We start from the raw sequence: 27,167 nt of genomic DNA, 5'->3' as shown, positions 1-27,167 counted from the left end.
ATTTTCTATAGCTTTGAAAAGCACCATAATTAAATAGTAGGTACCACTTACTGACCCGGTGTACAGGGCTACACTTTTAACTACTTTACAAGGTAAATATTACTCCTCATTTTACAAACAGAAAAATGAGTAAGACAGACATGTCTCCCCAGCTGTAACTGAAGCCAAAATTCATGACTGGACCCTTACATGGCCACTATCTTCATTCACTCTTGAAGAATTTAAGCAAATAAATAGCACAAACATTTTTCTAACAAAACCACTTTTATTTTTAAATCATTTTTACTATCAAATACAGAACAAAACTCAGTGTGGAGGCAGTGTTCACTTGATTTCAACTCATCTGTATTAAAGGCTCATGTAACCTGCAACTCTACCTTTGTGCATAAATGTTCACTGAAAAATAACCTAAATACAGACTCCCTTCGATAGTATCTTATGTCAGTAGCACTATTTAAGGCCAAAAATTTCTTAATCCCTTTTGAGAAATTAGCGTACTTTGTATTCAGACTAAAAGGGAATAGAATGAGTAAAATTAGGCTTAACCAAGTGAAACTGCCAATATTTTACTTGTTTCTGACTTACAAAAGACAATATTATATGGTTCAACCTTTTAGATTTTTTTCTACTAAATCTTTTTAACTTTAAAGAAATGTCATTTGCATTCAACTTTGTGTTTAAAAATGCAGTGATTATTCGGACCATTACTACAATGTCTTACTATAGACAAAATTCCTTTCCATAAAATCTTTAAAAAGTTACTACAAACTGTAAAAACAATGGTGCTTTTCTATACGGCATTTCAATTTTAAAAGATTAAAAAAAAAAATCATACTCCAACTTGGATAAAAGCTACAATTCCAAGTCTCACTTTCCCCTTAATCCCGGCCACTCAAACACTACTCATTTCATAAATGAATAAATATACTATTTAGTACTGTACAGTAGATACATACCATTGAGTTTCTATACTATTCCAGAAAAGTTATGTTTATATTCACCAAAAATATAAATTTACTAAATATAGGTGGGATCATTTGTTTATCCTAAAGTTCATTGCTTGACTCAACGCAAATCCTACACCCAAAATATAAGAAATAAAATTACACTTAAAAAGACTGTTTTAGAAATTAAACTAATTTTGACAATTCTGATGGCAACTAATCACTACCGATGGATTTCATTTTACTGCTATATTAAAATATGTGGTCTGCAAGGAGAACGAACTTGATTTGTAAAATGAGTGAGGTAAATGCCATACATTCAACAATGTAAATAAATACAAATACGTTTTTACAGAACATAAACATAAGTTTAAGGGTTTTATTATCAAAGTCATGTAAAACAATTTCAGAAACTGTACATCAACATGGCACAGACTGTAGCCTACTTTTGTTTTTACTGCACAAAAGTAAAGCTTGGAAACTCCTGTAAGAAAACAGTTGCCTAACTACTTTGCATTTAACATGGAATCACTGTGTGCATAAAATTACTACTGCAGTAACAGTAACACAAAATTTATTGGTTTTATACAACTTGAGATCAAATAAAAAGTACATTATCAAGTAGATTTGTCTTATTTTTAAAAGCATATGAAGGTCAATTTAAAATGCACTATCCCCCTTTTCCAACAATGAGATTAAAACAAATTAATAAAAGTGTGGAAAACAAACTCAGGACAAAAGCTAACTTTCTTTTACAGATGGACTTCAGGATAGGCAAACAGCTGTCACTGATGTAGATGTGGAATAAATTATTTTAGGAAAAAAAATTCCCAAACACCTTATGAAAAAGTATACAACTCTACTTCAAAATATGCTATTTACTTACTGCCAAAGACAGTCATTTGAAATCTTGTTTCTGTAATTAAAGCCTAATTATAGCCATCAAAAAAGGTTAGTGCATATATAACCTTTCAAAGTTAAACAAAAGCCACAAAAATTTAGCCACAAGGCTCAAAGGATTATCTATTTCAAATGCTCATTTCCAGATGTAACTATAAGGAGGTTAATTTGTCATGTCAACAAACGACCATAAGTAGATCCATCATGTTGAAGGATTTTAATGACATTTAGGATATTCCTGCCACAATAAACATGCAATCAGTGCATTCCCTACATGGCTCTATTACGGCAATGAATCAAATTCTAGAAATACTATAAGTGAACTTACTTAATAAAGGAGATCATACAACATAAACAATCCATGCCTGCTGTAGATGCATGCAGCTTTTCATTTTTGTTATGAAGCAGCACCAGGATAGTAAAACTGCTTGGTTACTCAATCAGATTTCACCCTGTCACGAATTGGTTACCCCTGTATCATTTTCCTAAAAGCTTTTGGATGTAAATAACTAATATCAACATCAGGAGCTTTATAACCATTTATGACTCAGAGCTGTATACATCTAGGTTTGAGATGAACAAATACAGCATTAAGAAATCACACAGGAATGACACTGATGCATGTACACAGTTAGATTCCCACAGAGGCATGGTTCAGTCACTCATATCCATGTCTTCTTCATGATGATCATCCCCATTCACTTTAGATTCTCTTAGTGAATCACCAGTTCCCTTTTCCACAGAACATTCTTTTGTTTTAGGAGAACCTGGTTCTGCTGGTTTCTTCTCCTCCTTTTTCTCCTTCTCGCTGTCATACCCCTGTTCCTCTTCATCGTAGTCCCGTGTAACCTGCTTTGCCAAGGAGAATAAGAAAAGTAAACGTCTTCACAGAAAAATTACTTCTTTAAAGTACCAACATCAACTAAAACACCAGAATATATTAGTTTGTAAACATACTTTTACATCTTTATCACTCTCTGATTTTCTTTCCCGTTCCTTTTCCTTATCTTTACTTTTCTTCTTCTTGCTTGTGGATCGCTCTCTTTCATCTCTGCTTCTTTCTTTGTCTTTATCTTTCTTCTTCTCCTTTTTATGTCTAGGATGACAGTAAAATGCTCACAAGATGCTTGAAACAAAGTGCTCAAGAATTTTTGCCATTATTTAAACAGCAATAAGTTTAAATTTGTTTTAGATGGTAAGCTTGATGTTAAGTTCACTGCTATAAGGAGATTACAGGTCTAAAATGCCTAATCATAAACAGTGTTTATTTTAACAATCTCAAGTCATGAAGAGAATGTATCAGCACATTCTTAAGTATTTTAATTCCTGAGAAGGAAGAAAAATCCTAGGACAGTTTCTGAAAAACAGGATAGATCTAATAAAAGATTAATACTTACCTTCTAGGGGATGGTGAACGAGACAATTTTCTTTTGGGAGACCTAGGCTTTTTAGGAGATCTTGTACCACTTCTGCTTCTTCGTCGTCGTCTCTCTCTAGAAGAACAAATGTGCAAACTAGACTTTAAAATACAGTGTTATTCAAAAAATGCAGGCACATCATACCAGAAATGTCTACAATGGAACTCCAATAGAAACAGAAAACTCCATTTTCAAATATTGTTTGGAGCTGAAGAAGCAAATGGGTAATAAAAGTCGGCAACTTTTTGGGGGTAAACTATGTGCCTTTCCTTTAATGCCCTTAGGAAAGCCCTAATTTCTAGCAATTCTTAAAGACATGATGTCATCAAAACATCAGAAATGTTAAGCTCAAGGAAAAACTGATCAACAAAGGTGCTAATTCAAGTCTGAAGTAAATTATTATTCAAAGAACCAGCTTTAGATTCAAAGGACAGAACATGTAAAGGATTAATGTGTTGTGTTATGGAAGGCAGTTGCTAATGAAATTCAAAACTACTTCTAAATCATCAGGTAAAACAGAGAACCGAGAACTAGAGTTAATGGTGGTGGTGGTTTAGTTGCCAAGTTATGTCTGACTCTTTTGCAACCCCAAGGACTGTAAACCCACCAGGCTCCTCTATCCATGGGATTTCCCAGGCAAGAATACTGATGTGGGTTGCCATTTCCTTCTCCAGGGGATCTCCCGACCCAGGGATCAAACACACCTCTCCTGAACTGCAGGCTGATTCTTTACCACTGAGCCATCAGGAAACGGGGATCAAACTGACTTCCTGTTGTCCAGCAAATCATGCCCCTAATCCAATCCCTATTTTGAGCAATTAGCTTTTTAAGATATACCTCCTTCTCTTTAAATTGACTTTTTAAAAACTCCTGCTTCTACAATACAAACAGATGGAAAGCTTTGCTGTGTTCTTGGACTGGAAGTACCAATACTGTTAAAATGACTACACCACCCAAGGTAATCTAAAGATTCAATGCAATCCATATCAAAATACCAATGGCACTTCCTGCAGAATTAGAACAATTTTAAAATTTGTATAGAAACAAAAACAACCTTGAATAGCCAAAACAATCTTGACAGAAAGAACCAAGAGCTGGAGGAATCACATTCCCTGGCTTCAGACTATATTACAAAGCTATAGTAATCAAAACAGTACGGTACAGGCACAAAAACAGACACATCAATCAATGAAACAGAGTAAGAGTCCAGAAATAAAGGCACACACTTATGGTCAGGAGGCTAGAATATACAATGGAGAAAAGACAGCCTCTTCAATAAGTGGTGCTAGAAAAACCAGCTGCGTGTAAAGGAGAGAAATTACAACATTCTTTAATACCATATCCAAAAATAAAGTAGATTAAAGACCTAAGTGTAAGACCAGATACTATAAAACTGGAGGAAAAGAAAAGTAGAACATTCTCTGACATAAATCATAGCAATTTTTTTTTTGGATTCATCTCCTAAAGTAAATAAAAGCAAAAACCACCAATGGGACCTAATTAGAGATTTTACACAGCAAAAGAACCATAAACAAAACAGACAACCTACAGAACTGGAGAAAATATTTTCAAACAATTTGACTGATAAGGCATTAATCCCCAAAATATACAAACAGCTCATACAGCTCAGTATCAAACAAACAAACTAATCAAAAATGGGCAGAAGATCCAAACAGGACATTTCACCAAAAAAGACATATGGATGGCCAAAATTAAAGATGCTCAACACTGCTAATTATTAAGAGAAATGCAAATCAAAACTACAATCAGTTATCTATCACCTCACAGTGGTCAGAACAGCCATCATCAAAAAGTGTACAAATAATAAATGCTGGAGAGGGTATAAACAAAAGGGAACCCTCCTACACTGCTGGTAGAAATGTAACCCCAATATTCACAGTACCATTTCCTAATAATTCTCAAGATAGAGAAGCTATGCAAGTGTTCATCAACAGAAGAAATGGATAAAGAAAATTGCTACTATTTATACAACAGAATATTTGTAAGCTATAAAAAAGAATGAAATTGTGCCATTTGCAGCAACATGGATGGACACGGAGGGCATTCAAGCAAAGTGAAATAAGTCAGACAGAGACAGACAAATACTGTAGGATATAACTTACACATGTAATCTGAATAACAAAAAAGCAGACTCAAGAGATACAGAGAGAAAACTAGTGGTTACCGCTGGGAAGAGGAAAAGGCAGGGGACATTACATGGGTAGAAGATTAAGAGACACAAACTATTAGGTGTAAAATAAGCTACTAGTTTATATTTTACAACACAAGGAATATAGCCAATATTTTATAACAACAATAAACAGCACAGTCTTTAAAAACTGTGAATTGCTGTACTGTATAGCAACTATACTTAAAAACCCACCTAATGACAAGCAACTATTAAGTTTAAAATAGACTCAAGGATGTCTTATGCAACATGGGGAATATAGTCAGTATTCTGTAATAACTATAAGGGGATAGTAAACTTTAATAAAAAACTGATTAAATGAAAAAAGTATATGATTTAGACACAAATTAAAAAAAATTAAGCCCAATATGCTTTGTCTTCATTTCAGCAGCCACATGAAGCTTCAAAGAACAAAAAACCACAAGTTGTCTGTGACCCCTGTCCTGGAAACGTTACACAGAACTTTTCCTTCATCAAATGTTTATTAAGCTTGTCAGGGCTATATACCTAACACTTTTTCATACTTCTTTGTATAACAAATATTCCATATTCCTCAGAAAAGATGGGCTTTAAAAAGTTATATTTCTGTGACCTATGATAGACTGTATGACAGCTGCAAACATGTTGGTAGGTATTCAATAGAAATGTATAGAATATGCCATAATTTAAGAATGATTCAGGATTTCTCTGGTGGTCCACTGGTTGGGAGTCTGCCTCCCAATGCAAGGAACATGGGTTCAATCCTGGTCTGGGAGAATTCCACATGCCACGGGGCAGCTGAGCCCTTGTGCCACAATGATGGAATTTGAGTTCACATGCCACCACAACTACTGAAGCCTGTGTGCCCCAGAGCCTGTGCTCTCCAAGATAAGAAGCCCACACAGAGCAACTCGAGTAGCTACTGCTTGCTGGATCCAAGAGAGCCTGTACACAGCAATTTAGACCCAATGCAGCCAAAAATGATAAAGAATGATTCAATAATTAAGCAGAGTAAGGCACTTATGAGCAATTCCATTAAGGAAAGAAACAAATACTATATGCCTCCAGTTTTTAAGGTAATAGAATACATACTGCACCTCTCATCTTTTATTCCCCTTTGCCACCTTAGACCTATTTTGGTATTCCTTCAGCACTTATATATGGTTTCACTTTCTTTATATATACACAAAATTTTTTTTAAAAAGACAATTTTCAACACCCCGAAGAGACCCCATGTCTTTAGCTATCATACTCCAACCACTAATCTATTTTATAGATTCATCCATTCTGTCCACTTCATATGAATGAAATCATACAGTGTATGGTCTGCTGTGACTAGCTTCTGTAACATGGCATGTTTTCATATTGTACTACCATGTACACATTGTACTACCATGTACATATAGTATGTACATACTGTACTATCATGTTTTCATACTGTACTATCATTACTTTGGTTCCTTTCTACAGACGAATAATAATCTACTGTATGAGTATACAACTTTGTTTACTCATGTTAAGCGGATATTTGGTTGATTTCTTGGATATGAATAACGCTGCCAAGAACATTCATGTATTTGTACAGACATGTTTTTGCTTCTCTTGGGCGTATCACTGGGAACAAAACTGCTGTGTTAAAGAGCTCTTAAATTTAATTTCTGTAGGAACTGCCAACCTGTTTTTCCAATGCAGCTGCACAATTTTTCTATGACTGAGTTGTTATATTCTAGGCAGAAGTCCATTATTGAAACATTTTTCTAGCACTCTGAGGGCTGTCTTTAACAGTGTTCTTTGAAACAAAAACTCCTCAGTTTTTATTATCCTCAAACTTGGCTATTTCTTTGTTGCTTATGACTTTTGTCATATGTAGGGAACCATTGACAAATGCCAGGTTGCGAAGGTTAACTTACATGTTTTTTTCTAAGCGCTTTTTAGTTTTGGCTTTTACGTTTAAGTGTTTTATCCATTTTAAGTTAATTTTTATAGACAGTTTGAGCCCTTAGGTGAATTTAAATGATCAAGATTAAGAAAACAAACACTGTATAAAAATGTGTAAACAAGACAGGAAGAAAATGCAGTATGGCCAGTTCTTTCTACTATCACACGAATGCCATGTTTAAGCATGAAAAATACATTTTCTTAAAGTCTGTAACACCAAATTTTCACTATAGCAGGTTAACTACTCTAAGAATGACACAAACTTGAACTTGCCTTGCCTCTAATTATTTTATCAACAAACCATTATGTATGGAAAAAAAACTATTTTAAGTATTAACATGTAATAAAATGAATCTAATGTGATAATGCAGTATACTTTAGCCATCAAATGCTTGGGAGAAAAAAAAACTCACAAACAGTTCAAATTAGGATATGAAATGCATAGAGCAAACATAAAACCTGACTTCTGTTGAATTCCATGTTATTGTAAATGAACTCTATACCATAAAGTGTTAATTGGAAACTTATTCTTCACAGATTGCCTTTAGAAAACTTCACCATTAAAGTATGTAGTTCTGTACTGGAAAACATTTCATGTTCATAGCCTTATAAGTCTTTGCAAACAAAGTTTCAAAAATAATGCCAAGAATTCATAATGCCACCCTACCTGCTAGCACTTCTGGAACGTCTGGCTGTGCTATAACTTTTTGGTGGTGTTTTGGAACGTTTCTTTTCTTTGTCTTCTTTCTTTTTATCTCTAATAAATGAACACAATTTATTAATGTGTTAGAAGAGTCAGTTAATAGAAAATATATATATATACAAATTTAAAACAAAAGTACAATGAAATGGAAGCTCATTCTTAAGATATGTTATTCTGATAAAAACTTTTATTCTTTTAAAGCACACAACTGATGTAAACATCTATCATGAATGAAGCCAACCTTCTAAGTGTGGCCCTGCTATTATATATTCTGGGCTATTCAATACTATTAGGGAAAATAATCACAATGGACTGGTACTACAAGCATACCTCAACTCTAAATGGTCCCTTAAGTGGTCCCAGTCATGTTTTTTACAAATTCATATTATACCCCTTTATCAGAAAGTTTTCAAAGTACAAATCTGAAAATATTAATTCTCTGCTTATCACTTTGCAATTCATTCCCATTGACTTCAGATCAGCTGTAAACTCCCTAGTGTGAACCATAAAGCCTTTTATGTGTGATCTGTCTCAACTGTCCTGACCTCATTTCCTGGTCCTTCTACACCAACATACTCCGTATTTCAAGAATTCATGCTAACCTTGTAAGTATTCTCTACTGGAAATCATGCTCCTGAGTCCAGTCAAATCTATCAGAATTTAATACTCAAGTCACCTCTCAATAAATCTCTTCCAACATCCCTAACAATGGCCCTTCCTTGGTAATTACATTAGTTTTTCCCCTAGTATAAATAAAGTTCCTCAAGTGAAGGAATGCCTAATTGCTCTTTGTGTAAGAGATGGTTCATTAAGTAAGCTTGTTTAGCTGAATTAAGATGACTAGCTCTAAATATGATTAGAAGTCTCATCAGAGGCTGAGTATGCAGTAAAGCTATCACAAAATCCAAGTCCCAAGTTGAGTTATATGCTTACCAAGAATAAATTCTGGGGGAAAAAAAAAAAAAATTGCTGCTTTTTGCTGTGATTCTTACTACTTTTAATCACATAATTAAATACATAAATGGGTAAAGAATAAAATATAGGGCTGTTTCTAGAAAATTAAGGCAAATATTTTATAAAGAGATAATAGACAGTTTAAAAAATAAGTGTTGCAAAATTATACTGTGTGACAGCTAAAAACGGAGGGAAAAATCTAAGTACTTTCAAGTAACAGAGTTCTTGATACTTTAAAAGTGGTTTAAACAAAAAGTGATTTTGTATCTATTATTCAAAACTAGGCCTACTAATTTCAAAGGGTTTGGCCCTGTATGAAAAATAAATTATTGAATGAATGTTTAAGTCAAAATACAATGTTAAGGTGTGGATGTTTTTAGCAAGTCCTCACTTTAATTCTTTACTGGCCTCCAAATTACAGGATTAGACTCTTAAGTATGGTTCAGTGTCAGGAATACAGCAATACTAATTCATACTTAAAAGCTGCTCATGATGAGATATATAAAGAAGAATTAAGAAGGCATGATTGTATGCCAAAAACTCTGGCATATCAAGAAGTTGCTGGGAACACAAAATTCTTACCAATGGTTGAATGGAAAAGACGAAATGAAAAAAGGTAGTAGAAACAGCTAAGAATTCTTACTACAGAGAAATTTTACTCACTCGTTACTAGTTTTCTACTGTACCTGTTTTTTGATGTGCTCCTTGACCTTCTACCCCTCTCTCTGGAATGAGATCTTCTCCGTCTTGGACTTTTGGATCGTCGTCTACTCCTTGACTTAGAATGTGATCGCCTTCTGGATCTGCTTCTTGACCGCCTTTTAAAGTCAGTTAATAAAAGTATTCATTATTTAACCTGAGCCTATTACTTCGGCAAAAAAAAAAAAAAAGCACCTACATCATAGAATAGTTGTAATTTAAGCAAAATTATAAAATCCAGCTCAGCACCTTAGTGTAGACATATAAATTAAATACTAACTTCTCTTATTGCTGTGCTACCATAGTGTTGCCATCATTCTCTAGAACAGCTGTTTCAAAACACATTAGGAGTAACATCTCATCAAATTCAGTAACTATATTTGTACATTACTTATTTTTGACCAAATCTGAAACTAAACAATCCCTCTCAATAACATGTCTATATCCCAGGAAATTTTCATGTAATACTTACCTACCTTTCTTTAAGCTCCATAAGGATAGCAGTATATATGTCTATCTTATTCACCAACTATACCGTTGAGCAACAACTACTATACTATATAATAAAAGGTACTACTAATGTATTTTGAGTGAAACACTGACCCTCTAAAATATCAGAACCATCACTTTCTTATGAAGAATTAAAAAAAAGAAATTATGGAAAACCAAAATCGATGCTGTTTGCATTAGCAAGTGTTCATCTTTTGAGAAATCTGGCTTTAAAAAAAATTAAACAATCATTTTAGCAAAACCATGCAACATATTTATCTTACCTCTAATGTATAAAAAAATGGCTATAAAAATTATGAATGCATTCTCACATGTTTCCTTCTAAATTAATAATATTTTAAAAATCTAATAAGCAGAAACATTACATCTATCAGTTTACTATAAGGTCCTGAAACAGTTATTTTTCAACAGCACTGCACTGCAGTCACTTCAACATTCAGTTCATATAAGCTTTTAAAAATTAGAGAAACATAGAGATTATTATATATTTTATACAACAAAGCTAGTGGAGGTGATGGAATCCCAGCTGAGATATTTCAAATCATAAAAGATACTGCTGTTAAAGTGCTGCACTCAGTATGTGAGCAAATTTGGAAAACTCAGCAATTGTCGGTCACAGGACTGGAAAAGGTCAGTTTTCATTCCAATCCCAAAGAAGGGCAATGTCAAAAAATGTTCATAATAATGTACACCTGTGCTCATTTCACAAGTTAGCAAGGTAATGCTCACAATCCTTCAAGCCAGGCTTCAACAGTACATGAACCAAGGAATTCCAGATGTACAAGCTGGATTTAGAAAAGGCACAGGAACAAGAGATCAAATGGCCAACATCCGTAGGATCATAGAAAAAGCAAAGGAATTTCAGAAAAATTACTAATTCTGCCTCATTGACTACGTTAAAGCCTCTGATTGTATGGATCACAACAAACTGTGGAAAATTCTTAAAGAGATGGGAATACCAGATCACCTTGCTTCCTAAGAAACCTGTATGTAGGTCAAGAAGGAACAGTTAGAAATGGACATGGAACAACAGACTGGCTGAAAACTGGGTAAGTAGCACGTCAAGGCTGTATACTGTCACCCTGCTTATTTAACTTATGTGCAGAGTACTTCATGCTGGGTTAGATGACTCACAAGCTGGAATCAAGATTGCCAGAAGTATCAACAACCTCAGATTCACAGGTGATACCACCCTACCGGCAGAAAGTGAAGAGAAACTAAAGAGCCTCTTGATGAAGGTGCATGAGGAGAGTGAAAAAGCTGGCTTAAAACTCAACATTCAATAAAACGAAGATCATGGCATCTAGTATCATCATTTCATGGCAAATAGATGGGGAAAATGTGGAAACAGTGGTAGATTTTATTTTCTTGAGCTCCAAAATCACTGTGGACAGTGACTGGAGCCATGAAATTTAAGTGCGCTTGTTCCTTGGAAGAAAAGCAATGACAAACCATTGACTTTCTCTGGTGGCTCAGATGGTTAAAAGCATCTGCCTACAATGTGGGAGACCCGGGTTCGATCCCTGGGTCAGGAAGATTCCCCTGGAGAAGGAAATGGCAACCCATTCCAGTATCCTTGCCTGGAAAATCCCATGGACGGAAGGAGCCTGGTAGCCTACAGTTCATGGGGTCACAAAGAGTCGGACACGATTGAGCAACTTTACTTTCACTTTTTCAGACAGCGTTTTCAAAAGCAGAGACATCACTTCACTGACAAAGGTCCGCATAGTCAAAGCTATGGTTTTTACTGTAGACATGTATGCATGTGAGAGTTGGATCATAAAGGTTAAATGTCAAAGAATTAATGCTTTTGAACTGTGGTGCTGGACAAGACTCTTAAGAGTCCCTTGGACTGCAAGGAGATCAAACTAGTCAGTCCCAAAGGAAATCAATCCTGAATATTCACTGGAAGGACTGATGCTGGAACTTCAATACTTTTGCCATCTGATGAGAAGAGCTGACTCATTGGAAAAGACCCTGAGGCTGGCAAAGATTGAGGGGAGGATGAGAAAGGGCCGACAGAAGATGAGATGAGATAGATGATTGGATGGCACCACTGACTCAATGGACAAGTGTCTGAGCAAACTCTGGGAGATAGTGAAGGACAAGGAAAGCTTGTGTGCTGCAATCCATGGGGTCACAGAGAGTTGCATACAACTGAGCAATTAAACAATTATTATTATATATTATTATTTATATATAAGTAAAAAGCATATTGAAAGTAAGAGTCATTTTATATGTCAAGATGCTTAAAATACTACAATTTATAATAACTATCTTTCTGCTATGATGTGTTTACAACAAGTGTTCCAAAGGACTTTCTCTCATGGTCATAATTAAAATTAATATTTGAAAACCTTAGCATGTAACTCCTATATACAAAAGATGTAAGTTCTCCTTTTTAAGTCTAAGTATTAAACAAAGCCATGGAAGCACTTGTCCTGCAAAGTTAGTATTCTAAGTTATAGGCACAGCTCAGACATACCGAGTTTGCTCCCAGGCCACTGCAATAAACTGGGTATCATAGTAATAGTATGTCACAGTGAATTTGTGGTTTCCCAGTACATTGCAAGTTATGTTTACACTGTAGTATAATCTGTGAAGTATGCAATAGCACTATGGCTAAGAAACACTGTACATACATTAAGGCAATAGGGAACTTCTAAAGGTTCAATGGAACCCTCAGATGTTCTAGATTTGGGTTTTTTGAAAGACAAAATCTTTTAAGCATGAAATGGGCTGGGATGAAGGTGGATGACACAAACACACCAGACAGAACCACCGTGTAACATTCTGCTACAGACTGAAACTTTGCGTCCTCCCAAAATTCTTAGAGGAAACCAAATACCCAACATGATAATGTTATGAGGTAGGAGCCTTTGGGGTGATCAGGTTACGAAGACCCAGCTTTCATGAATAGGATGAATGCGTTTATGAATGAAAGACATCTCAAGAAGGGGCTTCTCTGGTAGCGGGCTCAGTGGTAAAGAATCCACCTGCCAATGCAGGACACATGGGTTCCATCCCTGGTCCATGAATATTGCACATGCCATGGAGTAGCTAAGCCCATGAGCCATAACTTCTGCGCCTGCACTCTAGAGACTGGAGCCACTGCTACTGAGCTCATGTGCCATGACTACTGAAGCCTGAGCGTCTAGAGCTTGTGCTCCATAGCAAGAAAAACCACTGCAATGAGAAGCCCACACACCGTAACTACAGAGTAGCCCTACTCACCGCAACTAGCTAAAAGTCTGCACAGTGATGAAAACCCAGCACACTCAAAAATAAATAAATAAAATTATTAAAATAAAAAAACTCAAGAGATACCCCACCCCTGGTCCATCCTTCTGTGTGAGAACACAGTGAAGATACAGCAAACTATGAATATAAATGAGGAAGTAGGTCCTCACCAGACAGCAAGTTTTCTGACACCTTGATCTTGAACTTCCCAGCCTCCAGAACTATGAGAAATAAATTTCTATTGTTTTCAAGCCATCCAATCTATGGTATCCTGTTATAGCAGTCAAATGGACTAAGGGACAGTCTAAGAAATGACTTAACAATGCTATGGGAGCTATAAGGTCAATTCCCCCCCGCCCCCCCAGAATTGTAACAAGGTAACACTTCCTTTGCCACTTTGACATTTGCACCAATGGTGCAAAAGCATCTCCTTACTACAAATCAAGATAATGGCAACTGAACCTGCAATTTACTGTATTTTCACTGGCATTTGTAGTGAAGATTTTGTAGTGAAAATCCTGACCATTTCACCAACGACATCTTTGATAGAGCCAGTAAAAACTTTTAATTTTATTAAATCTAGTTCCGTGAGTGCTATTAAAGTAGTATCATTATTGACTAGAAATGTTAAATCTGGTCCCTTCAGCAACATTCTCTGCAATGAAATGGGCAGTATGCATATATCATTTCTGATATTTTTAAGTTCAGCAACTGTCAAGGAAGACACTTGTGTGATTGAGTGTGAGCTTACCTAATTGCTTTTGCCATGAAACATCTTTACCTGAAAGAACTGACAAACCATTGTTCTTCAGACTTGGGTATCTGGTAGACACTTTCATGAAAAATGAATTATCATTTCAAGGAAAAAAATATGTTGCCAATAATAAAATCTGAGCTTTCAGAAGAAAATTAAACTTTGGAAAACTTAAACCCACCATTGTGAATCTGACAGCACATTTTAAAAGGGTTTACTGGTAAGATGTATGGTGATATCACCAAGTCATCTTTTGAGATTGTGTAAAAAAGTGTCAACATTTGAAAACTTGCATAATGCCATCAACCAATTATTTTCCAAACAATGCATAACTATACAAAAGGATGCCTGGTGAAGAGATCCACTCAAAGTATAATAAAGATCAACAGATTTTACAAGTTTTGGTATTGTATCAAAGACTACTACTCCCAATTACCCGAATACTACTCCCAATTACCCAGAGTAAGAAATTACTTTTCCCTCTTCTCACGATATATTTGTGTGAAGTCAGATTTTCTATATATATTAACCAAAATATACTACAATAAGCAGAATGCACAATCCTATACATCTTTTATTTAGCTAAACGTTAAAGAATCTGCAAAGCTGTTAAGATGTAAATAAAGCCATTCTTTTAATCTTGGGGGAAAAAGCTTTGTTTCAAAGCTAAGTTAATACGAATGGGTTTCAATATTCATTATTATTTCAAATGATGGTTTCAAATTTTACTATGGCCAACAATGATGCTGTATGCCACATAAACAAAAGCTCATTGGAGCTCTTATATTTTTTATGAGTATAGAGGTCCTAATATCACCAAGTTTGAGAGTCACTAGTCTAGAAAGATCCTTACAAATACACACAAGTATGTCATGTGAGAAAGAATACACTGGTCCTTCCACCCTGCAGAGTCTGACTATAGGCAGGATAAAGAATAATAGTTACCATCATGTAGTTTATCCAGTAATACAAAGAACAATCTCAAAACACGTCATCTGCAAATATTCAAGCTTTAGATGGGTAAGCTAAGGCTGCATAACAACCCTCCATGTTCCAAGTTAGGAGTCTAGTAAAATGTCAGAACTAGAATTCAAGTCAAAAGTTTCAAGGATAGTGTCCTTTCCAGAGTACTAAGTGCTCAAATCCCAGTGGCTTCTTCCTACCTCTAGATTTTTTGGGGTTTTAAAGTATCTACCATCTTTCCTCTATTTATATACCTGTGAATAGTAATTCACATACTCTGCAAATAGCAGCAGTTATCAAAACCACTGTAACCATGAGCTGATCGGGTTAACAGCGGGTGTGACATAGGGAAACTGTCTTTGTCTAAGGAAGAACTTACTACCAAACAGCAATCAACCTAATTACCTGTGCCTAGAAGATGAGGGAGTCCTCCTCCTCCTCGAACGTGATCTTGACCTTGAGTGTCTTCGTTTTTCTTCTTTCTTATCTGGATTAAAATGAAAAGAAATCTGCATTTAGCAATCAGTAAGCAGAAAGATTATTTCCATTTAGAAGTTACTGTAAGAGTTTATTACACTAATTTTCAGGTTTACTATATGATCCTTAAATTCAGGTAGCTAAAGGTTTCTGGAGCTAGGAAGTGTCATCCATAAAACAACCCATGAAAATGATCACCTTTCTCATTCTTTACTCTTCAGAGGTTTCTAAACTATGACTCCTTTCTGTTTGCATGCCTTAGGTTCTCTTTCCCCAAACAGAGCTACAAGCTACCCAGATTAAAACTCTACTCTGTACATGTTCATGGATTAATAAAACCTCCTCAAACTGTACCTAAGTGTAAAATATTTGTATCTATAATAAAAACATAAGATAAACATTTAAAATTCTTGGACCAGCAAAATGTTCCTTTTTAGTCATCACTTAACTCTATGCTTCTTTCCTAGATATGTCTCATTCACTCACTCATTTCTATACTTCTGGGACAGAAACTAAACCAGCTCTCTTTAACCTTTGTTCTACTTTTGCATTCATTTTCAACACTGTGGAAGTTTACAGAGCAGAGCAAGAATGATCTGTTACCATTTAGTAGTTTAAAATAACACATAAATTCCTTTAACTAAGGACCAAATGAAGGAGAAATATAGCTATTGCATTCTTCATATATGGACTATCATTCAAAGTGAGAATGCTGGCCCCGCCCCGGCGAATTCATTTGCAATGCAGGAGCTGCATTCCCTCAGAAAGATCCCCTGGAGCAGGTCATGGCAACCCACTCCACTATTCTTGCCTGGAGAATCCCATTGACAGAGTAGCCTGGTGAGCCACAGTCCATAGGTTTACAAGAGTCAGACATGACTGAGGCGACAGCCCACATGCACAAAGTGAGAATGAGTTCCTCTTTTACATTTCTATCATTTCATTAATAGAATTCAACTTATTGTGAATATCAAATTAACAGAAATTTGTGCAGCAAACAAAATTTCATAAAGAAGTCGTTTTCAGTCATTTCAGTTATGTTTCCAATGAAAACAGAAATGTTCTTGTTTTGGAGTCATACAGGTCCAGTTATCTATATAAACTGCTTGTCATATGATGCTGGGTTAATTATCTAATAACTTGGTTAAATGAGATAATACACATAAAGATTTGGTATTAATTTATCCATTATACTTTATAATTATTTGTCTAATACCATATACAATAAAAATCATCCCATTAAGAATTGGAATGAAGAAAATGAATAAAGCATTGTTTATCAAGGGGAAAAAAAAATCAGGACCAAATATCCAAATACACATATGCAGAAAATGGGACAATAATTCATCTCATCACAAAAAGACATTCTGCAAAGAATGATGTATTTACTTTTCTGTAAACAAATGATGTAAATAGAAGAAACTTAATTAGGCCTTCTTGGTCAAATAAAAGACTATAGATCAGGCTATCCCAACTTCAGTTCAGTCGCTCAGTCACTTCTGACTTTTGCAACCCCATCAACTGTAGCACACCAAGCCTCCCTGTCCATCACCAACTCCCGGAGTTTACCCAAACTCATGTCCACTGAGTCAGTGATGTCATCCAACCATCTCATCCTCTGTTGCCCCCTTTTCCTCCTCCCTTCAATCTTTCCCAACATCAAGACTTTTCAAATGAGTCAACTCTTCACATGAGGTGGCCAAAGTATTGGAGTTTCAGCTTCAACATCAGTCCTTCCAATGAACATCCAGGACTGATCTCCTTTAGGATGGACTGGTTGGATCTCCTTGCAGTCCAAGGGACTCTCGAGAGTCTTCTCCAACACCACAGTTCAAAAGCATCAATTCTTGATCCCTCAGTATTCTTTACAGTCCAACTCTCACATCCATACATGACTACTGGAAAAACCACAGCCTTGACTAGATGGACCTCTGTTGGCAAAGTAATATCTTTGCTTTTTAATATGCTGTTTAGGTTGGTCATAACTTTCCTTCCAAAGAGTAAGCATCTTTTAATTTCATGGCTGCAATCACCATCTGCAGCGATTTTGGAGCCCCAAAAACTAAAGTCTGTTTCCACAGACTTTTAAGTGTAAAGACACTGTTTCCCCATCTATTTCCAATGAAGTGATGGGACTGGATGCCATGATCTTGGTTTTCTGAATGTCGAGCTTTAAGCCAACTTTTTCACTCTCCTCTTTCACTTTCACCAACAGGCTCTTTAGTTCTTCTTCACTTTCTACCATAAGGGTGGTGTCATCTGCATATCTGAGGTTATTGTTCTTGCTCCCTGCAATCTTGATTCCAGCTTGTGCTTCCTCCAGCCCAGCGTTTCTCATGATGTACTCTGCATAGAAGTCAAATAAGCAGGGTGACAATATATAGCCTTTATGTACTCCTCTTCCTATTTGGAACCAGTCTGTTGTTCCATGTCCAGTTCTAACTGCTGCTTCTTGATCTGCATACAGATTTCTTATGAGGCAGGTCAGGTGGTCTGGTATTCCTATCTCTTTCAGAATTTTCCACAGTTTATTGTGATCTACACAGTCAAAGGCTTTGGTATAGTCAATAACGCAGAAAGAGATGTTTTTCTGGAACTCTCTTCCTTTTTCCATGATCCAGCAAATGTTGGCAATTTGATCTCTGGTTCCTCTGCCTTTTCTAAAACCAGCTTGAACATCTGGACGTTCACGGTTCATGTAATGCTGAAGCTTGGCTTGGAAAATTTTGAGCATTACTTTACTAGCGTGTGAGATGAGTGCCAACTGCGCGGTAGTTTGAGCATTCTTTGGCATTGCCTTTCTTTGGGATTGGAATGAAAACAGCTTTTCCAGTCCCATGGCCATTGCGGAGTTTTCCAAATTTGCTGACATACTGAGTGCAGCACTTTCATAGCATCATCTTTTTGGATCTGAAAGAGCTCAACTGGAATTCCATCACCTTGACTAGCTTTGTTTGTAGTGATACTTCCTAAGGCCCACTTGACTTCACATTCCAGGATGTCTGGCTCTAGGTGAGTGATCATACCATCATCATTATCTGGGTCATGAAGATCTTTTTTGTATAGTTCTTCTGTGTATTCTTGCCACCTCTTCTTAATATCTTCTGATTCTGTTAGGTCAATACCCATTTCTGTCATTTATTGAGCCCATCTTTGCATGAAATATATTCCCTTGGTATCTCTGATTTTCTTGAAGAGATCTCTAGTCTTTCCTATTCTATTGTTTTTCTGTATTTCTTTGCCTTGATCACTGAGGAAAGCTTTCTCATCTCTCCTTGCTATTCTTTGGAACTCTATATTCAAATGGGTGTATCTTTCCTTTTCTCCTTCGCTTTTCACTTCCCTTCTTTTCACAGCTATTTGTAAGGCCTCCTCAGACAGCCATTTTGCTTTTTTGCATTTCTTTTCCATGGGGATGGTCTTGATCCCTGTCTCCTGTACAGTGTCACAAACCTCCATCCACAGCTCATCAGGCACTCTATCAGATCTAGTCCCTTAAATTTATTTACTTCCACTATATAATCATAAGGGATTTGATTTAGGTTATACCTGAACTTAGGCAAACATAAATGACTAAAAATAACAGTAGTAAAACCCCCCAAATTAAAAACAACCAAAATACCACACAAGCATTAGGTAATCCTAGGCACCAATATTTCAGAATGAATTTTTACCAAAATATGGGGAAAAAATGATGGAAGTATTACTCAACATATTTCAAACATAATTGCATAAATCTATTTTACCTGGTTCTATAGCAGCAGAAATTAGGGACTGTGCTTCTCGTACTCTCTTCATGGCTTCCTCTATTTCTTTACTAGAGGTATCTGATTTCAGACTTGGTGAAACAAGACCAGCAGCGACATGATTCAATCTGGAATAGAACCAAGAATTGCATTTGACACATTTAAAAACGTATTTGTATATCTAATTAAATACACGTTTCCTACCATCATTTTACTAAGATACTCCTTGAAAAAAAGTGAGAAGACTCCATGATAACTTTGACAAAATCATAAACAATATAGTAAAATAGTACTATGCAAAATGCCACTCACCATTTTAACAGATGAAGATATTTCAAATAAGAAAAAAACTAATTTTGCTGAACATCCATGAACTTTTCATATACTAAGAATTGCTAGTAAATGAGAATATAATAATGCTAGTGATTTTTGATTAACAGAATGTTCCTTCATGTTTTCTATTTCATCCTAATTTTCTTGGGGAAGAGAATTACTTTTTAAGCTTACAGATGACAAACTGAGGCAGAAGCCAATGACATACCAAAGTTATTTACGAAATTCCTGACTGCAGGCTAAAGGGTTTAGTCTTTAGCCTTAAGGGTTTATAAAAATGAGAAAAAACTATAGACACCAAGTTGAGGATGGTAGTTATTTGCGGGCAGTGTAAAATGTAAACAAGAATGACTATGGGAGGTTTTTTTATTTTTTAACTCTATTAGTCATATTTTACTTAATAAGCTTCATGGTAGATACATGCTTGGATTTCACTTGGTCATTTTTAGAAAAAACGCCAACAACTACTATAATCAAATGATTCTGTTCTGCCTCCCCCACATGCTCTACTTACTGACAGCGACTTTCACCCAGTTAAAATGAAAATCAGTTCTAATGAGGTGGATGAAACTGGAGCCTATTATACAGAGTGAAGTTAAGTCAGAAAGAAAAACACCAACACAGTATACTAACACATTTATATGGAGTTAGAATGATGGTAATAATGACCCTATATGCGAGACAGCAAAAGAGACACAGATGTATAGAACAGTCCTTTGGACTCTGTGGGAGAAGGCAAGGGTGGGATGATTTGAGAGAATAGCATTGAAACCTGTATATTATCATATGTGAAACAGATTGCCAGTCCAGGTTCCATGCATGAGACAGGGTGCTCAGGGCTGGTGCACTGGGATGACTCTGAGAGATGGGATGGGGAGTGAGGTGGTGGGGGAGTTCAGGATGGGGAACACATGTACACACGTCTGTTTCATGTCAATGTATGGCAAAAACCACTACAATATTGTAAAGTAACTAGCCTCCAATTAAAATAAACAGAAAAAAAAAGGAAAATTAATTTTGCTCACATTTAACACACTAAGGTGCTTCCCTTGTGGCTCATTTGGTGAAGAATCCGTCTGCAATGTGGGAGCCCTGGGTTTGATCCCTGGGTTGGGAAGATCCCCTGTAGAAGGAAATGGCTACACATTCCACTATTCTGGCCTGGCGAATTTCATGAACTGTATAGTCCATGGGGTTGCAAAGAGTCGAGCACGACTGAGTGACTTTCACTTAACACACTAAGAAATGACTAATGAAAACATCTCAAGAAGCTGCGATATGTCAAGTAGGAAATATAAATTGCAGCACAAATAAAACTTTTCAAAGCACTGAAAGACAGTGACTTTTAGTATGTGATGTATATTACTCTTACTCTAGGCTAGTGCTTCCCTCACTTCTTTAATAAAATGCAGTACTTTAATAGCATCATCTTTTAGGATTTGAAATAACTCAGCTGGAATCCATCACATCCACTAGCCTTGCTCACAGTAATGCTTCCTAAAGCCCACTTGACTTCACATTCCAGGATATGGGACACGAGGTAAGTGATCACATCATAATTTTTATTCATGTCCTTAAGACCTTTACTGTACAGTTCACTTGTGTATTTTTGCCACCTCTTCTTAGTATCTTTTGCTTCTGTTATGTCCTTGCCTTTTCTGTCCTTTTTTGTGCCGATCTTTGCATGAAATAATCCCTTAGTATCTCCAACTTTCCTGAAGCGATCTCTAGTCTTTCCCATTGTATTGTTCTCCTCTATTTATTTGCACTGTTCACTTAGGAAGGCTTTCTTATATCTAAGTAATCTTTGGAATTCTGCACTATCTTTCCTTTTCTCCTTTGACTTTCACTTATCTTCTCAGCTATTTTGTAAGGCCTCCTCAGACAACCCTTTTGCCTTGCAGCATTTTTTTCGTAGATGGTTTTGGTCACTCTGGTTTAAGCTATTGACAATGATCTTCAAAGATTAAAAATTACACCAAAACAAAACACTTTATAGATGGGCATACTTCTGGATTTTTCTTTCTAGAAAACAGGATTATGTATTGCATGTCAGTAGTCATGTACTGATGTGAGAGTTGGATTGTGAAAGAAGCTGAGCACCAAAGAATTGATGCTTTTGAACTGTGGTGTTGGAGAAGACTCTTGAGAGCTCCCTGGACTGCAAGGAGATCCAACCAGTCCATTCTAAAGGAGATCAGTCCTGGGTGTTCATTGGAAGGACTGATGCTGAAGCTGAAACTCTAGTACTTTGGCCACCTCATGTGAAGAGTTGATTCATTGGAAAAGACCCTGATGCTAGGAGGGATTAGGGGCAGAGGAGAAGGGGATGACAGAGGAGATGGCTGGATGGCATCACCGACTGGATGGACTTGAGTTTGAGTGAACTCCGGGAGTTAGTGATGGACAGGGAGGCCTGGCGTGCTGCGATTCATGGGGTCGCAAAGAGCTGGACGCGACTGAGCGACTGAACTGAACTGATTGCACGCCGTGAGATCAATTTCTTTTAGCTATCAAAAAATAAGTGCTATCTGTAGACACTGACATATTTCTATCATCAATGGAAACAAAAGGAAAAAAGTTCTTACTTCGGATCAACAGTACTCATAAGTTTCAGCAACTGATCTGCAGCAAGAGACTGGAAAATGAAAATATTAAAAATGAGAACACAGAATAGTAAATGATTACAATTTTAATTTTTTTTAGTATGTTGAAATGACCTAGAACAATTTGGCAAACCTATAGAAGCTAACATATCCCAAGCACCACAATGACTAACAGAAATATAATGCCAGGCAAACACGTCACAGTAAACTTTCTAGCTGCAAAAAAATAAACAGATGACAATAGTGACTACAGTGCTGGATATCCAGAGCTGCTCTATCAAGTTAAATACAAAGATGATGTAGCTGAACAGTCCAGATTTTATAGACTAGCTCCTGCTTAAAGATTTCCTGAGGATAAGTAACATTTTAAGGAAACATGTAAAACAAAAATCAAAGTGCTCAATCAGTATAATAATCAAAAGTTTCATAAAGAACTTCATAAAAGTTAATCTAAATTTCAATGAGGGAAAACAAAAATTTCCAAGTGAGTAAATGAGAAGAGAACAAATTATGAACACATTCCTATCTTTTCATGACTTGTATTCTGACTTTGCAACATTGATGTGGTAGTGGCTTCCACTACCTAGTCTTTACTAACTAACTAGTCTTCCACTAACTAGTCTTTACTTTGAACATCATAAAATGAGAAATTCTTTGATGGGCAAGGGGCTAATGAAGTGACCTTTTATATCTCTCATTAACAAGTTTACGTAAGAAAAAATTCACTACAATATTACAGTTGGTTATCTCCTGCTGTTGAAATGCAAACTAAAATCTAATGAAGCAAATTCCTGAATTATAAAAGGAGCTCAGAGTTCAAGGATATTAAATTACCTGTGAGTTCAAGTTTGCTCCAGGAAGCCCAAGTGCAGCAAGGGCAGGATCAAGGGTAGGAGCTCCCAAAGCAGCCAATGGAACAGCGCCAATCTGTGAAATTTCAGATTGTATTTATTTAAAATTTTGTTTCTGTGTCTTATACTGCCAGGTTGGCAGAGTATGTCAACGTTTTTTTTTCCCCTCTAAAGGGTCGGATGACTACTAGTTGAAGTTTATAAACTGTGGGATCTCCTCCCAACTAAGTGTGTATATCTTAAGTTTATTCCTTAGGGCTTCCCTGGTGGCTCACATGGTAAAGAATCTGCCTGCAACGTGGGAGAGCCAGGTTCCATCCCTGGGGTGGGTTAATCCCCTGGGAGAAGGGAATGGCAACCCACTCCAATATTCTTGCCTAGAGAATCCCATGGACAGAGGAGCCTGGTGGATTACAGTCCATGAGGTCACAAAGGATCTGACATGACTTAGCAACTCTTACATTTCTTACCACAGCAGTAGTGGCTCTTTCTATACCTGAGTTATATATATTCATTAAGAGTTCTCTAGTAATTTCCTGTTGTATGTTCTTAGTCTCTCAGTCGTGCCTGACTCTTTGCAACCCCACGGACTGTAACCCATGAGGCTCCTCTGTCCATGGGATTCTCCAGATAAGAATAGTGAGGTGGGTAGCCATTCCCTTCTCCAGGGGATCATCCCGAGGTCTCCTGCATTGCAGGAGGATTCTCTACTTTCTGAGCCACTAGGAATTCCTCATAATTAGTCAATTTAACGCACACAAACAATGCAAAATCTTTAACTTTGCAGGCAGTTTGAGCCTCTTCACAAGCACTGTCCTTGAAGTTCTCCTTATTTCATTATTACTTATTAAGTATAGGCAGCAAACATACTGTAATTTAACCGATCACTGAGTTAAAATCCTGTTCATACAGTTGATCCTTGAGCAACATGGAGGCTAGCAGTGCGACTCTTAATGTAGTCGACCTGTAACTTCAGTCAGCTCTCCATTATCGACTGGCCCACATTTTGATTCAACCAATCTTGGGTGTGTAGTACTATAATACGTATTCTAAGTGAAAGCGTTAGTCGCTCAGTTGCGTCTGACTCTCTGCAACCTCATGGACTATAGCCCACTTCGCTCCTCTGTCCATGGAATTCTCCAGGCACGAATACTGGAGTGGAGTGGGTAGCTATTCCCTTCTCCAGGGGATCTTCCCGACCTAGTGATCAAACCTGGATCTCTGACATTGCAGGTAAATTCTTTACTGTCCGAGCCACCAGGAAAGCCATGTAGTAGTTAAAAAGAAATCTTCATATAAATGGAGCAAACAGTTCAAACTCATGTTGTTCAAAGATTACCATTATAAAATTGGCTTATTATACAATTTTATACATCAAAGGTATCTATGAATTACCTAGATCTTCAAATTCATCTTCACATTATCTACCTAATGTAAACCCCAAGAGCAAAAGATAAAAGGGTATGGGGAAAGAAAAAAAAAAGTCTTAACGTCACACCTTAATTTTCTCAGTTCAGATCAACATACTAAACAACATCTGCAACAGAAATATGCCTCATGACTTATGGGCTATTTTGAGAGTCAGTGACAAAATCATAAGATATATATTATTTTTGAGAATGTCCTTAAAATGTAAACTACCACTTTAATACTTATGATTATAATACAACAGCATTTTACAATACTCTGACCACGTGACAATAGTCTGTGAAGTGGAATCACACAGGACTCAAAAAAGGCACAAATACATTCAGATTTATCCACCATTCTGTGTTCCTTTCCATGCTTTAAGAATTCAACAGAACTAATACCTGGGTAAGTGGGTTAGGAGTAGGCAGGAGTCCACCACCAGGCAGAAGACCTGCCACTGCATTAGCTGGTGCCAACAGAGACAAAGCCTTAGTCTCATCAGGAATAACTCCTGCAGAGAAACACCCATGCATTAGAACACACTCTTCTGCAAGACAGAAAACACACAAAAACACCCAGAAAATGTCTCCCTGATACACCACCTGAGTTTGTTGAAAGTACTTATGTTCGCTAAAATATAAAGCTTGATTTCTATGATTATTTATCATTAATTTTATGTCAGAATGAAACTTCAATGTGTGAAAATTTGTTTCCTTTTTCTCTACAAATGGTTAAGTTTCTAGAGTAAAAAAAAAATAGCACAATACACACTACTTTTTTGTTAACACTGCCAAGATTTCATCACCTGTACTCGATTTTTAAGTCATGAACCAAACGTAAGCAAGCACAGTCGGTTCTCCAGGGGTGTGCTCTCAACTTTCAAAAGCTGTTTTATGAACAACGACTCGTGTCGGCTGCTTCACTATAAAGCACACAGAAAAATCAAGATACACAAGACAAAAAAAGTTTGATTTAGGGGTTAATAATATGGTACAGTTACTATGATTTTCTTTTACACCTACCATACAATTTTGTAAAAATTAAGAGAAAAAAGTATGTAAAGGAAATATTCTGTTGAATCAAGAGTAGGGCTTTTGCTGACTCATGAAAATGAATATGAATGTTTCTGAAGGTCTCTGAATACACACAGGATGTGTGTGGGAGTGAGTGAGAGGGAAAGAGAAAGAGAAAAAGTAAAACATGGCACATTCCTTACCTGTACAGTAAAATGCTTTATGTTCCAATATGTGCCATGCTAACCATACCAAAAAATGCTGCTATATAGTGTCAGTTCAAAAGCTAACTTAGCCAAACTCCTAAAGCCAAAAACAACATGTATGTCTGTTTTTAAAGCCTTATCTGTGTATTCAGATAAAATCTAAGGGTCCTGAGACAAATATTTATGTAGACAATTTAAATTCTATCCAACAGCAAAAGCCCTATACAGATGGATTAATCTGTTAATGTGCCCAAGCCCCCAAAATGAGAGTTCAATAATACAATTAAACTACATATTTGCAAATACCAGTAGTATTTCTGTAATACATATTAAGAAACTGCATCTCATCATAAAACATACAATATGTACAGGGCACTTAAGAGAAACTGGATAAGCTGCAGAAGAAAACTGTTGGGTGGTATTTTCAGCAGGGCCTGGTATATAGTTCAGGCTGAACCAGGGAAAAGAACTGTAAAACACAACAACAAAAAAGAAAAACCACTGTTAAATAAAGGTAATGGTTCCTTCCACCTAAACTGAGAAGTGCCGATAATATAAAACAAATGTATACTACACAGCACTGTTATCTTGCTTGTGTCAGAGCTGTCATCAATTTAGATACCAAGAGTTATGGAGGGGGGGAGAAGGGAGAAGATTTAGATATAGGGCATTAATGCATCATTATTAACAAACCTACAAAGATTATGGGATAATTTTGCATGCAAAATTATGTCTCAAGAGGATAATATTAAGTATCAACATCTTGCTAAAATTAGTGCATTTGCAACATTTCTGGCAAACTAAAATCCTCTTGAATTTATTGTGAGACACCGGATAGAAGATCTGCATCCATTAAAAAAAAAGTCATGCATCTGATCCTCTGATTAAAAAAAGACTATTTAAAAATAAAACTACAATTTAAAAATAGCAATGAGGCCCCTCACCAGTTAATTTTCATGCGTCAAGAGTATTTTTTTTACTGCTGCTTTGATAGAACCATGAAATACTGCATGAATGTGTAGAAACGAAAGAAAAAGAAACAGACAAAAGAAACAAACATTAACCAAGGAACCTAAATAGTCCCCAAATCCATTATTATTAAGAGTTCCTTCCAAATTCAGCTATCTCAGTTTTATCGGTTAAACACTATTCCTTACCGTAGACTGTGTCTATTGCTCTAAAACACTGACCGAGAAGCAACGGCATAATTTAAGAGCTAAAACCAGGGTGAATGGTGACAAAAGGGTTGAGTACATCAGTTATTTAGTGGAGGCAACATTAATACAGCATACCATACCAGTAATTACCAGTAATATACTAATAGATTCTGTAACT

General features: G+C 36.3%; 1 protein-coding gene across 7 annotated transcripts in view; it reads right to left on the bottom strand.

Moving 5' to 3' along the window:
• Positions 1-245: 245 nt before the first annotated feature.
• The window catches only part of SRSF11 (serine and arginine rich splicing factor 11), a 49,252-nt gene continuing 22,330 nt past the window's right edge, over positions 246-27,167 (bottom strand). For 3 of the 7 annotated variants that reach the window (XM_060410811.1, XM_042249700.2, XM_027971055.3), the window contains exons 4-13: positions 25,015-25,124; positions 23,187-23,279; positions 22,335-22,384; positions 19,414-19,541; positions 15,596-15,677; positions 9,711-9,842; positions 8,035-8,124; positions 3,242-3,358; positions 2,802-2,940; positions 246-2,696 (exon numbers count right to left, since the gene is read on the bottom strand). In XM_060410811.1, coding sequence (XP_060266794.1) covers positions 2,499-2,696; positions 2,802-2,940; positions 3,242-3,358; positions 8,035-8,124; positions 9,711-9,842; positions 15,596-15,677; positions 19,414-19,541; positions 22,335-22,384; positions 23,187-23,279; positions 25,015-25,124 — 1,139 coding nt within the window. In that variant the 3' untranslated portion in view covers positions 246-2,498. The remainder of the gene's footprint in view (positions 2,697-2,801; positions 2,941-3,241; positions 3,359-8,034; positions 8,125-9,710; positions 9,843-15,595; positions 15,678-19,413; positions 19,542-22,334; positions 22,385-23,186; positions 23,280-25,014; positions 25,125-27,167) is intronic. The other 4 variants (XM_042249711.2, XM_027971060.3, XM_027971057.3 and 1 more) reach the window with 3 other exon arrangements.

Source organism: Ovis aries, chromosome 1 (genome assembly GCF_016772045.2).
Source record: "Ovis aries strain OAR_USU_Benz2616 breed Rambouillet chromosome 1, ARS-UI_Ramb_v3.0, whole genome shotgun sequence".
Taxonomy (NCBI): domain Eukaryota; kingdom Metazoa; phylum Chordata; class Mammalia; order Artiodactyla; family Bovidae; genus Ovis; species Ovis aries.
This window is presented reverse-complemented; position numbering and strand designations above follow the sequence as displayed.